At 40.9% G+C, this 13,653-nt stretch overlaps 1 protein-coding gene across 2 annotated transcripts in view; it reads right to left on the bottom strand.

Annotated features, from left to right (window-relative positions):
- The window catches only part of KLHL14 (kelch like family member 14), a 64,473-nt gene that overhangs the window by 39,070 nt on the left and 11,750 nt on the right, over window positions 1-13,653 (bottom strand). For both annotated transcript variants that reach the window (XM_081918548.1, XM_081918547.1), the window contains one exon: window positions 4,359-4,480. In XM_081918548.1, the coding sequence (XP_081774674.1) occupies window positions 4,359-4,480 (122 nt within the window). The remainder of the gene's footprint in view (window positions 1-4,358; window positions 4,481-13,653) is intronic.

The raw sequence follows: 13,653 nt of genomic DNA, 5'->3' as shown, positions 1-13,653 counted from the left end.
ACACAAAAATCTCAATTCCTGTGAATCTTTCTCCCCTTCCAATATGTCATTTAAAGCTGTAAGCAACCCCATGCTTCTTCCTCTGGTTCCATGACTAAGATTGGGAGGGACCGTATCTCAGTAGGTTTGATTGCAGAAGGTCCTAAGTTCAGTCACTGGCCTCTACAGGTAGGTGTAAGATTGCTGTCTGAAACCCTGGAGAACCACTGTGTGTTGCAGAAGACAGTACAGAGCTAAATTGACTAATCACCTGGCTTCTTATGTTTCTATATGTGCTCCGTACTTCTAAGACAGTGCTTCTCAAGCTAGCTGATATGGTGGAACTGCATACCCCACCCCCCAATGTTCTAAGTCAAGGTACCATATTTAGTTCCTGAAGTATCCTAGCCAACCTGGGCTGTGGTGGAGCTGCAGGGGACTGCATCCTATGGCTCATGGACCAGCACCAGTCTGTGGACGACCACACTGAGTACTGCTGTTCTAAGAAAAGTGCAATTATTTCTATTAATAGAAATACTTGAGGGATGTTGTGTAGCCAACAGTAAGTATAGACGATAACAATAACCTTGGTTAGCATATATTAAAAAATCAAACCAGGCAAAGCAATAACTTTTCCTTGCAGAGCTACCATGCACAACATACACACTAAGCCTGCAGCTGTCCTCATAGTTCTGGCTAGGCCATTTCTTATGGAGACCAGCATTTATGATTTGTTTAACTATTCTACGAAATAAATCAACTGATGCAGCCAGATATTGCTTTTCCTCTTAGAAATGGGAAAAAAGATATATGAAGGATGCACCTCCCCACTCATCCAAAATCTCACATCTGATTCTTTATTTGATCGTGTCTCCAAGATCCATAGTTCCAATATAACATTTTCCTTAGACCTATGAGAACATCAAAGCATTCATCCAATTGTGCTTATGGCTTCTCTGTCACTACTGTCCAGTTCTACAGATGCCAAGATGAAGCAGCATAAAGAAGATATGGAAATCTAGGAAACTCTCACAGGCACCAATACCCATAGCACTGAAGAAAAGCTGGGAATGTTCACACAGGCCAAACACCTACATGCCCCAAGGACAAAAGGGCTTCCAGTAGCCCCAGCCTCTTTCTTTCCCTTCCTAGGAAGAATGCCTTTGGGCTCACTTGAGGCTGGATACATTCTGTGGAAATATAAATAAAAATCAGGAGTGGTGGAGCAGGCATGGTGGGCACCACTGGGGGTGTTTAGGAGACTACAGTGCCCACAAGTGCCGCAGAAGGGATCCCAGATGCAAAGGGATCCCTCTGGAAGCAATTCGCTGGGTGGGCCAAAGGCGCTACAGTTGCTTCCTGGCAAGTGGGCTACTGTTGCTTACCAGGAGGGAAGGGGCGAGTCAGTGGTGGTGAGGTTGGCATGGTATCTGGCTTCAATGGTGCATTTGCACTATGCAGACCACTCTGCCCCTTTGCCCTCTCTGTCACAGTAGGCAACCATGACCCGTCTGCTAGGAAGCTACATAGTGTAGTGGCTCTGCTCCACCCAGCGAGCTGCTTCTTGATGCCCCAGAATTTATGTGTTCACTTGCTTGCCACAATGACACCGATAATGATCTGATAGAGACACTATAGATAACTTCCAGGAGGCCTGGATCCTGGAGACCTCAAAACATCCCTACAGACAGAATGATTTCAGAGGTGCTCCACAAACTGTAGCCTCTGTAGTGGCATGTTCTGTATCCATTAGCACCGTTTCCTAGGATACAGTTACAAAAGTAACTTTATAATGGGTTCTAAAACAATGGCCTCAGAAAGCATGTTAGCAACCTATTCGTGTGGTGAAAATCACATCACCTGTGTGTTCTTCCCTTTGGTGTCATGAGAAAACATCATCTTTTAGAGTAAGTACATTAATTAAAAGTGAATTAGTTTAAATATTTTATTGTATGTTTTTCTTCAGCTGCTTTTTATATTTTTCTTCTACCTAATGTTACTGAGCTGGATTATTACAGTGTGATTTAAGAAGTCCTTTAGCGCATATCTGGGGGTGGGGAGAAAGGGTTTTAAAAACTGATTATCAAAGTTTTCTCTGGCTGTGTCTAAGTGAAGCCGTCTCAACTTCCATCCAATATACAAGCTGCAGAAAGCTTACAGAACATTGATTGATTCTGTGGCAACCTTATCTCCCCACTTCCAAAATGCTCTTAACAGCAACTTCCAGGCTATGTTTAGTCTTTCTTATTTGCCACTCAGAGCCACCTTGGTGAAGAGTCCTGCAACCAACACCAGAGGCTACTAGTGTCAGAGGTGACCAAAGCCGTAAGTTTTGCTAAAGATATTAGATCAATATTCTGGTTTGGTGCTTTATTTTCCTTTGATTGTGCATACCCAGTGCTAGCCACCAACACACCTGCCTAGTCAGTTATAATTCTTCATATAGCATCTATAGAGGGGAAACAACAGTTGAGTGGTTTTGGGAGACTCCAGTATGAAAGCACCAAATACTTTTCCTACATTGTATGAGACCAGTGAATTAAAAGTGACAGTCAAGTCTTTAAAAGCAGTAAGTATGCATTTGATAAATATTTCATCTGGTGCTGCACTGCAAGTGAGATTCCTGATGTACATATTCCACAGTGAGTTCTCTTTCATTTGCTCCTGCCTGAGAACAACTCTACTGTACAATCAATCTCAGAAGCGCAATCTCAGAAGCAAACTGAGTCTTTTTTCAGACTAATATTTTACTGTGTATAATTAATTTTTCTTTTTTAAAAAGAAAGATCTTCCAATGTAAACATACTATGTATACTCTGATATACTTTCTTTTTACAGATGAAATTCAATTGGTGGTACATCTTGTGTAAGTGAAACACAGCAATTCCTGTAAACCTGAAAGCTATGACACCTTATTTGGTTGTTGTTTAAATCTCTTTTTTTAAACAACTACGGAGGGAAGGAAGGAAGGAAAGTATAAACACATACAAATGAGGATAATAGTGGTGTAGAACAATATATTTTGCTAAATGCACATTTTCACTCTATGAGAACCTGCATCTGCCAAAAATGCCCTCTTCAGTACTATGAGAAATCTTTGAATCTGGTCATCCCAAGGGGAAACAAAAAAATGGAAGCCAGTAGTAATATATGTATACACACATATACAGCTGTGTCCAGTGTTGCAGTTTGAAACTACACTTGAGTCCTGAGAAAAGTGATATAATTTTCTAAGATACTAAGGAACATGAGATGGGTCACTAAGGTGTCATGGGCACAATTAGGACCTTTGAGCACTGGCAGTAGCTGGAGCTATTGTACCAGTGCTGTTCCCTGCGTAGTATATATATCTCTCTCCCCCCATACATGCCAAACTTGTGCTTGCTCCACTGCAGGTAAAGTGGCCTCATAGGATCAGGCTGCCTGGGAAACAGCATTTCTGTTATAAAATCTAAGTTTCACAAGTTGTCCGGCCTTTAAAGTATGGCTTTGATTTATGGATCAGAATTGCTCGTTTATAATTTTATCTGAACAGCTTTAGGCAATTCTGACAGTTAAAAATGTAGTTTTATTGACCAGTGCAGCTAGTCTGCCCACAAGGGGACCAGTAAGTACACAGCCTACTGCACCAGGAAAAAACACTATTATTTGATTCCATGACCACGTTAGATTGGAAATTGTAACCACTATAACAATAAGTTCCAAAGCTTAAGACAAAATGCTTGCTGTAAAACATAGTTGCCGTTGAGAAAGAAGGTGACAGATCTGGATAGAAAACCTGCCAGTACAGTTTACCGAAGCTGACCCGTACCACTGATACCTGGCTGTGTCAGTAAGAGCTGTGGAAGACCGCAATGGGAGGGAAGGGGAAATTCTCTATGACATGAGTGGTGTAAAAGGGTATGCAGTACAATGCAATATGCCATGAGCTCTAAAGTCTAATATAAATAGGACACAATCCAATTAGAAAGCTAGGAATTTCCAAGTCGCATCAGTTTCCGTGTGAGTGATCTAGGCATGTTTTGAACTTTCCTACTTAAATTAGTGGCACTTGGTCTTAACTGGCTGGATTGTGTCCACAGCATATAATATACATTGTAATAAAAGGCAAAGGTACCTAGAGGAGGAGGCAGGTTTATTTAAGAAAGCCTTGCCAGTTTTCACTATAAGCATACTAAAATGATTTTAAGACAGAATTAATTTAGGCTTGTTCTGTTGTACAGGTACTATCTCCTACAATCTCAATTTACTCTTCCATTGTGAAACCTGTGTAATATATAAATAAATCTCTGTAGGGAAGCAAATCAATAAAGTGTCTAATTTGATTAACCATGTTTTAAAATTCATCAAGGTAATTCAACGTAAAGTAAACTGCTTACTTGTCAGTATTTTCCATGTCTTCTTTTCATCATCATAATACTGAACCAAATTGCTGGGTAACCGGTCAGGTCCAGGGGGCAGTCCACCAACCAACAAAAGCATTTTCTTGTTGGAGCGAATTCTTCACCCAAAAGAGAGAGAAGATGAATAACCACATTATTGGAGAATATTTTTAGTAGCAACAAATTCATAACCATCATAGGAATGTTCACTGCTTGTAGTTTTCTATTCACTTTTTTTTTGTTTCCTTTCCCTATCATGTCTCAACAACTTTTTGAATCAAGCAGAAAAAAAAAATAAGAAAAGCTGCATAGCCCTCTACTTGTGGGATAATAAGTTTCCTTTATGCAATTTGTTAAAGGTTTATTCTAGAATGACCTTTTTCTCATATTATCCCTTTAAATCATCACTCTTTACAGTTGAATACACATGAAATGCTCTGGAGTTGTACTAAGGTTAAACATTAAAGTTGCATGTCAAAAATCGTATTAGTCAAAATCATTATTATAAAGCCATTCTGCACCCAAAGAACCTTGAAAAAAAATTAAGGCTATGCAGAGAGATTCTGAACCAATTCTTTAATCACACACTGAAACTTAGATTCCAACACTTCTGGCACAATTAGTAGCACTGTGCTAACAGGTACAGGCTGAACTCTACTTACTTACAAAACCCTTTTTTTTTTGTTTTCTTTAATTTAGCCCTACATTGCCTCCTCCCCCTCCACAGCCCCTCCTTTCTCTGCTCTCCCTCTGAGCACCACTGGCTATAGCAACACCAATTGGTAAAATGAGACTGTGATGTTGTTGTGAGCCTCCCCAGAGTGGAGCCCTGCCAATGCTTGCCACTGATCCAGCGGCATGAACCTGCTCAAGTGTGCAAAGTCACTCTAATTCCCTCCCTCTGTTTTTCTACCTTCTCCCCCAGGGGGCAGCCACTGAAAAGAGTGACTACCCACCCATCAAGAGCTGGCAATTCGCTGCTATTAACCGTGACCGTGATTCCCAATCTGCCTGGCAGTTCTTAAGAACAGGACTGCAACGTCTCATATGCAGTAAAAGCTGTAATATGCACCCTGGCCTCCATCGCTATACCTGATGAATGCACGTTTCTTTGTAACACTAATGGCTTTAACACAATTTCAAGAGAAAAGGGGAGAGGAGACCTAGACCCCTAGATGAGTACTGATGCTTTAATAGTCACTTTACATATAATTGAACATCTATCAGTTACAGAAGCCTGGAAAAGTGATAAAATTCTAAATAGGGAACCATGGTAAGGCAATTCATTCTACTGTGATGTGAAATTTTAACTATATGCACATGCTATGGACGTATGTTATGTGCCTGATGCAACGTCTCACTGCAGGGTTGCTGACCTACTTGGTTACCCTGCAATCTTTATTGCATTAATCAATGGTTCTGGAAAGCAAAACAGGACTTGTTTCCATTAACCGGTTTGAATTATTACTGAACCATTTTAGGTACATTAAAAAAGAGGGCAACACTTCTGATGCTGAGATACTCTGTTAATAAAAAAGTACTTCAGTAAAGGGAGCTTTATCACTAATGTCCACACACTGCATTCTTACAACAACAGCAACAACTACTACTACTACTACTACTACTACTAAAGCCTGCATATGTTTGACCAACTAATTATATTAGCATGGTGCTCTAATGGAAACATTCGTAGAAAATGAACTCAAGTGAGTTTGGAATTCTGTCTGTATAGCCTTATTATCTTAATTAAGATATTGAAGGTGCAATCCTATTCAGATGTGTGTGTACAGCAGATGTAAGGAACCTGTTGCACTCCAAATCTTGCTGAAATTGGCCATGCTTGCTGGTGGGAATTGTAGTTCAACAACTTCTGGAGGCCCAAAGGTACTACACACTTGGTGTATAGGATTAGACCACAAAGTTTACAATTACAACAAACTAAGGCTGTAATCCTAAATGCACTTACTTGCACCCTCCTCCATAAGATTATACAACTCTTTATTATAACACCACAATTCAGTGCTATTCTAATGTGCACATTACAGAACATATACAGATCACCTCCTGTGCTTGGGTTTTATCTCTAACCTAGCAAATCAGAAGCAGATGGCCACACAATGTGGAAGTCATAGGCCAGATGTTATGCCAAAGCTAAGCCCACAGGACCTCCAGTTCTTGTTCAGGCTGCCTGTGCTACTTGTGACTAGCGGTGGGCAAACTCCTCTTGGTCAGAATTGGGCTCTTAAAAAACACCCCAAGTTTCTCTCAAACTCAGAAAATAGCTTGGTTCTTTCCAACCCAGTTCTGAGTTTGTTTTGGACTTGGCTGCACCCTGATGATGATGCTGGAGCATGGCAGGATGTGATCCATTTACACAGGGCTGTCTTTAGCAGATGTGGCACCGGGGTGCAAATATCTGCCCAGCACCCCCAAATTATCACGGATAGTGTTGGGGTGGCTGTAGCTGCGCACTGCCAGCCATTGGGGGGGCAATTCTCCCCCATGCCGCTGTGGGAGAGCAATCCCCACAGAGGCTTGGGAAGGAAGCTGTGCGCCTGTCAGCCATATGGTTGGTGGGGCTCAGTTTCCATCCTAAGCCTCTGCAGGGATCACTCTCCTCCTGAGGAGGCTTGGGAGTGAAGCTGCGCTCTCCTCCCACAGAGGCTTGGGAGGGGCACAACTTCGCTCCCAAGCCTCTGTGAGGATCGCTCTCCTACCGAGGAGGCTTGGGAGGGAAGCTGCATGCCCACCAGCCTTATGGCTGGCGGGGCACAGCTGGCGGGTGTGCAGAGAAAGGGGAGGCTGCTGGCAAAGCCACACAGCTCCTCCACTTGCTGAGGCATCCCTGAGAGGCCGGCACCGTGGCGCGACACACCACTAAGCCCTATGGGAAAGATGGCTCTGCATTTACACACCAGCTTCATCCCTCACATTTGCCTTTTATGTTGCTCTAGTGACAGCAGCGATGGCAGGGGAAAGGTGGGAGCTCTTTCTTCCCTTCTCTAATACTTTGCATGTTACTTAAGGCTCAGTGCCAGACACACAGGAATGTGGTTTTCCAGCACTACTGACATGGGAAATGACATTTTGCAGCACTTCTTGTCTCTAGTACACAGGCATAGCTGCATGCCAGGCATCAGTGAGGAGAGCAGGGAAGAAAGGGCTCGCTTCCCATGCTCTTGGTGCCTCAGCAAAGCAACAACAAAGGAAAGGGAATGGGAGGAGACTTGGAGGTGTGGGTGAGTGGGAAGAAAGAGTGGGAGAAAAGCTTAACTTACTTTCTGGCTCAGAATTTTACCCAAGTTACAGAACTTTTAGGGTTGTAATGCTTGCTTCGCATTGAACAGTATCACGTATCTGTTCTAAACTGTGCTCCGATAATGCTTGGAACGATCACTACTTGTTTTTGTCCCCCTCCCTCATTTTCAAAATTTTATTAATATAACATGACAGTATGTAGCAAAAACCATTATACATCAAACAATCACTATTTGTGACATTTGTGCCGCAGGTGGGCCTCTGGATAGTACATTATTCAAGGAAGGGAAACATTTCATTTACAAAAGGAGTAGCATTGAATATGAAGGAGCTTGCTGCTTAAGTGCATGTGCACATGAATCTAGAAATAGGGCTTGGTGTTAGTTTATTTGCCAATTTATATTTAGCCATCATGCCAAGACTGCCTCTTATAGTAAAAGATAGTTATTACCTGCTTTAAAAGAAATCAGACACAGAATAGCTAGCAGGCAGTAACAAAGTTAGTAAATTTAAATTTGAGATCCCTTTGACCCATGAGATCAGAATCAGTTCCACAGTCACTGTCAGCATGGACTACCTTCCGATTCATGCCTGATAGATGAAAATTTCAATAACGCTTCATTCTACCCAATCTCTCCAAAGGGGGAGTAGAATAAACCATGTTTTAATTTGAGTTAAGGATGGCTGAACACATAACAAGAGACTGAGCAACGTTAAGCCATAAGTCACCTAAGCATGGTCATCCTTAATGAGAGAGTAAATTGTTTATTCCAACCGCCTTGTGTAGCATGTTCTATTTCTATCACAATCAACTTCACTTGTACTTTAAAATTCTGAAAACCATTGCAAGTTTGGCCAATAAAGAAGCTTATTTCAATTTTTTATTAGTTTTTGCATTTCACATTCATCTAAAAAACCATCTTCAAGCCTCATAGCACTATGAAGAAACAAAAAATAGTAAAAGTTGTCTTGTCTGAGGTGCAGGCGACACTCTGATATGAATTACCAAATAGTGGTAACAGGTAATGTATACTTGGGCCCAAATTGTACAATGTGAACATGTACAACCAGAGCTGTGCATGTGTAGCCCTCTCAAAAACAAACAAACAAACAAACAAACAAACAAACAAACCAACAAACCAAACTGCAAGTTGTGCCAGTCACCTGTTCAGTGGGGAAAAGAGAAGGTGGGTTGTTGAGACAGACCTCAGTTTCCACTGCCAAAAAACTGATTTGGTGTGATTTTCAGCTTATTTGAGGATTCTACACATGCACAGATACTGCTGGACTGAGGAATCGCACATCCAGCATAGAATCCCTTTAAAGATGCATGCAGAAGCCTACTTCTGTACATGTTTTGCACCCCCCAAAAAAAACAATATCCTGAGATTTAAAAAAATGAAAAATGAGTAACAGAAATCAGTAAAAATGCAGCATTATTAAAAGCAATCCACAGTTAAATCCTATCAACTATTTATGGAAGGTTTTCTGCAGTTTGTGGGGCATCATAACAGAGAAGGAAATTGCTGATACCTCCCCTACAACAAAAAAGAAATAGAAGATAGTTGGACACCAAAAGTGCTATAGAAATTATAACTTGAGGATGATATCCAACTAAGTCACATTCAGAGTAGACCCGCTGAATTCAGTAGACTTAAGCTGATTACATAGTAAAACAGCCCAAGCTGCAAAAGAAAAACAAACAAACTTTTTTTCTGAATGCTGTATGGAAAATCACATGAATCCAACCTTTGAAAGGGAAACTTTGGAAGGAACTTGGAAGGGCATATTTTAAAGGTCTAACAGCCTATATTTCCATGCTGTACTTTGCTGCATACTGTATTTTGTGATTTTAAACATCTGCTGGGATTTTCTCACTACTTGTCCCCAAAGTGAATCTTGGCATCCAAGAATTCTCCTTTTATACCTAGTTTTTTCCCCTTGTACCAATAGCTTCTTCCTAACAAACTATGGTCACTAGCCAACATGGATCCATGGCTTGGTAAGGTGGAACAAACTACATTCCAGTTTGGACATAATTACAAGACAAGGCTTCATGACTTGCTGCTCCCACTCACAGCAGGGTAGGGGTGAAGTCAAAGCAATCAGATAGTATGAACTACCATGCTGCTTGACCCTGATAAGCTATTAACCATGGATTAGTATTATGTGCAAACTAGTCATATATACCTCAGCAGTTCTAAACAGCATAGGAGTGATATAGCATCCATGCTGAAACCTCTGATGATTTCAAAATTTAGGCCCACTTCACATCTTATTAATAAGTCAGACTAAGCCAAAACATTGTTTAGCAAGACTGTGTGAATATGTGGACTCCTAGAAATGTCTAAACCATGCTTGTAATTAAGCTCTCTTGAGACTAACCACAAGCTGCAGCCAATAACAAACCTTGGTTGGAGCTCGTGTTTAGTCTGGACAGTGCTTAACCTAGGCTTGCCATACGTCAGGAAAATTCTCAACATGTCCTGGTTTTTGAGTGTAAAAATGGCGTCAGGGGGGAATTTTGCCAAATCAGCAAATTGTCAAGGAAAACCTGGATGTATGTCAATGCGATGGAAAGAAAAAGCAGCAGAAACAGCTCCAAAAACTCAACCATTTGGGTTTGTTCCCCCCAAAAAGCTCAACAACATTGCGACGGGTATCAGGAATTTTACTTTTTGAAATATGGCAACTCTAACTTAACCATGAGCCTGGATTCAGATGACTTGCTAAGCCAAACCTTCTCATAACTCCACACAGAAGCAAAATAAGTGGCTCCAGATCCTCTCCATTAGCCCACACTTTTACACTAAACCAGTGTTTGAGTTAGTGAAATATGAATCAAGCTATTATATTTTAGGTCTATCTACACCTAAGACTTTTCAAGTGTACCCCTAAAGTTATAAAATATGAATGTCACAAACATGTTTACAAATATGAACATAATATAGGTACAAGTGTCTGGGATCCATCATTATCTACAGCTCCCTATTCAATGCACATTCATAAGCAAAACTGGGTTTGCCTCTATGTAATATGTGAAATGCTCCAGAGACATGGGGGCTCTTGAATTAAATATTTCCAAATTCTGGAGATGGAAAAAATTCATCAGCATAACATAAATATTTGTTCCAGTCAATTTTAATACCTGCCCAACTGTATTTTTTGTTTGTTTGTGGGGGCTTGGCTTCTATGTTCACCTGTTATGTGAAGAACTTGTAAAGAAGGGATTGGATTAATGAAACAAAACAGAGAGAAGGGGCAATCTGCAAGAGAAAGAAGACAGCTGATGTGCAGGTCACAAAGTACAGAGCTGGAGTTCTGCTTATAAAAGAAGTCCTATTATTTTGGTTTTTCTTCAAGTTTTTTGCCCCAGTTGGAGGTTTATGTGAGGATTCTAACAGCAGACAAATTAAAGGCAGTATTCAATGCTAAAGTGGAAATCTTACAAAAATGGGAAAGGAAACAAATAGGAATAATGTGTATCTTGTTCCCAATTCTTCTTGATTTTTCTTTTATATATGTAACTACAGTGTCCTTTCCTCACTTGTTTCTTTTTCAAAAGTTGATACTTGTGTCTTAAAATTATTTCTTCTTTCACTTTGTGCAGCCACTTCCTTGGTAGCCACGCTACATTTTTCATTCACCTTTCTTTTCTTTTATGAACATGAAATAGCCAGGCCAACACAACTGATTTCACCTATTGGTTTAATTATGCTATCCTTGTTAAGTCACTTAACTGGATCCTAAGTGCTTTTGCAACATTTTAAAGTATTTTCCTTTCACGTTGCTGTATCCCTGTTTCAGATTACTGATACAAACAATGCACCAACATTTGTGCTTGTTTTAAAGCAAAAGCAGCCTCAGGAGGCTGCAATTCTGAACACAGAACACAGAAACAATAAAACCTTGCTTAGCCCTTTGTCCATTGACAGTGCACACCCCGGTCCTACCCCACCCACAGCCGCCATCAAATCATCCATAGAAATGATTTCCTTAGCAAGGTTCTCTTAGAAATATGATCTGGAAACTTGTTCTTGCAGACCTGGAGGTTGCACCCTTATGATTGCCATTACCTTTAAAAAAATGTTTTTGGGGAAAAGAACCATCAACCATGTCTTTTCTTCACTGTCTTTCTGAGTCACCAGAAAGTCGCCAACAGAAAATTTGTAGCATGTAATCTTGATTTATCATTAAATATTTTGTTTAGACAAACATTAATAGATGCTTCTTTCTTTCTTTCTTTCTTTCTTTCTTTCTTTCTTTCTTTCTTTCTTTCTTTCTTTCTTTCTTTCTTTCTTTCTTTCCTGTGGGACTGCACAAGTAGGTAGGTGAATTTCATTTCTTGAACCCTTTCAAATGAATCTCTCACACAAATACTGGAGCCAGTTTCATTTTCTTGGCCTCCACAGGCTCAGTGTATCACATTTCATTCAGGGTTTACCCCAGGCAGCATGGTGACCTACTCAGAAAGCTTTGGTAATCCTCTATTTGGAAATTGCAGCTCTAGGCACAGAGGAGTATACAAAACTCCAGCACTGGTTGGACATTCAAACTCATGTCATTACAATTACATGAAGCTAGTGTGAGGCTGTGGCTGCTCTATCACAGGCACACACACTGAGGGGCATAACTGTAGAGGAGAGGCAGGCTTCCAAAGAGTTATCCATCCCTTGTTCATTAGTGTTAGAAACTGAGATATGAAAGCTAGGAGCTAAACAGCACCTTAAACCTAGGTTATGGGCGCAAGAACGGAATGTCTAGGCACACTTTTTCATAACAAGAATTCAAAACTAAAAGTGAATGAACTGCAGCTAAAATATTATGTTCGTTTTTCACATGGTCTAGTTCTTCCTCTGCCCACCCCCCAATACTCCTAACGGGGTCTCTTCTCCAGTCTTCAGAAAGCAGCTGGAAGTGGGGAGGCAGAAAAATGTCCTCCTTTCCTTCCATCCTGCAGTTTTATTCTGAAATCTTAGGTACAGTACCATGCCCAGAGTTCAGAAACTGCTCACGCTAATGAATTTCCCTGTCGCAAAATGTGCTGAGAACAATGGGAGTTTCGAACTCTGCTTGTCATGATGTGGAACCTTGTGCAATCAGGGAACCATGTCATGGAGAGAGCCTAGACACACAGAGCTGGCTCCTCACAACAGATGTGCCCTCCCAGGGAATGGGCAGCAGCAGTGTGAGGGGCTGACACAGATGCGATGGCAGAGCTGGGCCCACTCCCCAACTCTATATACTGCTAGCTAGACTTGGAAGAGTGTGCCCAACTTCACAGACATATAACAGGCTGCATTTATTCATTGTATTGCAATACACTATTTTTATTTGTTATAGCTATTTAGCTAGGATTGGTTCCTAAAGTGCCCTATGACTAAAATCCACAGTAAGGATTTTTACTATGGATTTTTGCTACCATATTATTACTGATATGTTGGTGTGGTAGGGGCTGTCTCCTCTGGTTCCTGGCAGTTAGTGATGAACTCTGAGTTCCAGGAGGGAGTGAAATCAGAGATTGGGTGATGCTGGTAACAAATGCCAACTCACAGAAGTTTTCTGGCCCCTCAACGTGTTATTTACTATTCATTTCATTTCTATATTTATTTATCCTGCCTTTCTTCCAACATGGAATTCCAGGTGGCATAAATGGGGGTTTCCAGACAGCCTCCCATCCAGGAGCTGACCAAACCCAGACCTGGAAATGCTTTAGCTTTAGCAAGGTGACCGAACTACGTGCCCTGAGGCTATGCTCTTGTACCTACATATGAGTCGGACAGGTAGGATGTATTATACTAACACTATTTACAGTGATGAACAATTCAAAAATTTATTGGCAAGTTGTCTGCTGTACATTTTCCTTTTAGGCAGTTTAATAGGGTTTTTGTTTTGTTTTGTTTTTAAAAACCCTCTCGTGAACTGGATATACAAGTTTTCACTTTCCCTATTAGTCAGATTCTTGCTGATTGTACTGTCTCACCATTACTTCAGGTTTGTACAGAAAATTCACATCACAGTGTCCTGGAGAAAA

The sequence above is a fragment of the Podarcis melisellensis genome, assembly GCF_964234715.1.
Source record: "Podarcis melisellensis genome assembly, chromosome: 7".
NCBI classification, from domain to species: Eukaryota; Metazoa; Chordata; class Lepidosauria; order Squamata; family Lacertidae; genus Podarcis; species Podarcis melisellensis.
This window is presented reverse-complemented; position numbering and strand designations above follow the sequence as displayed.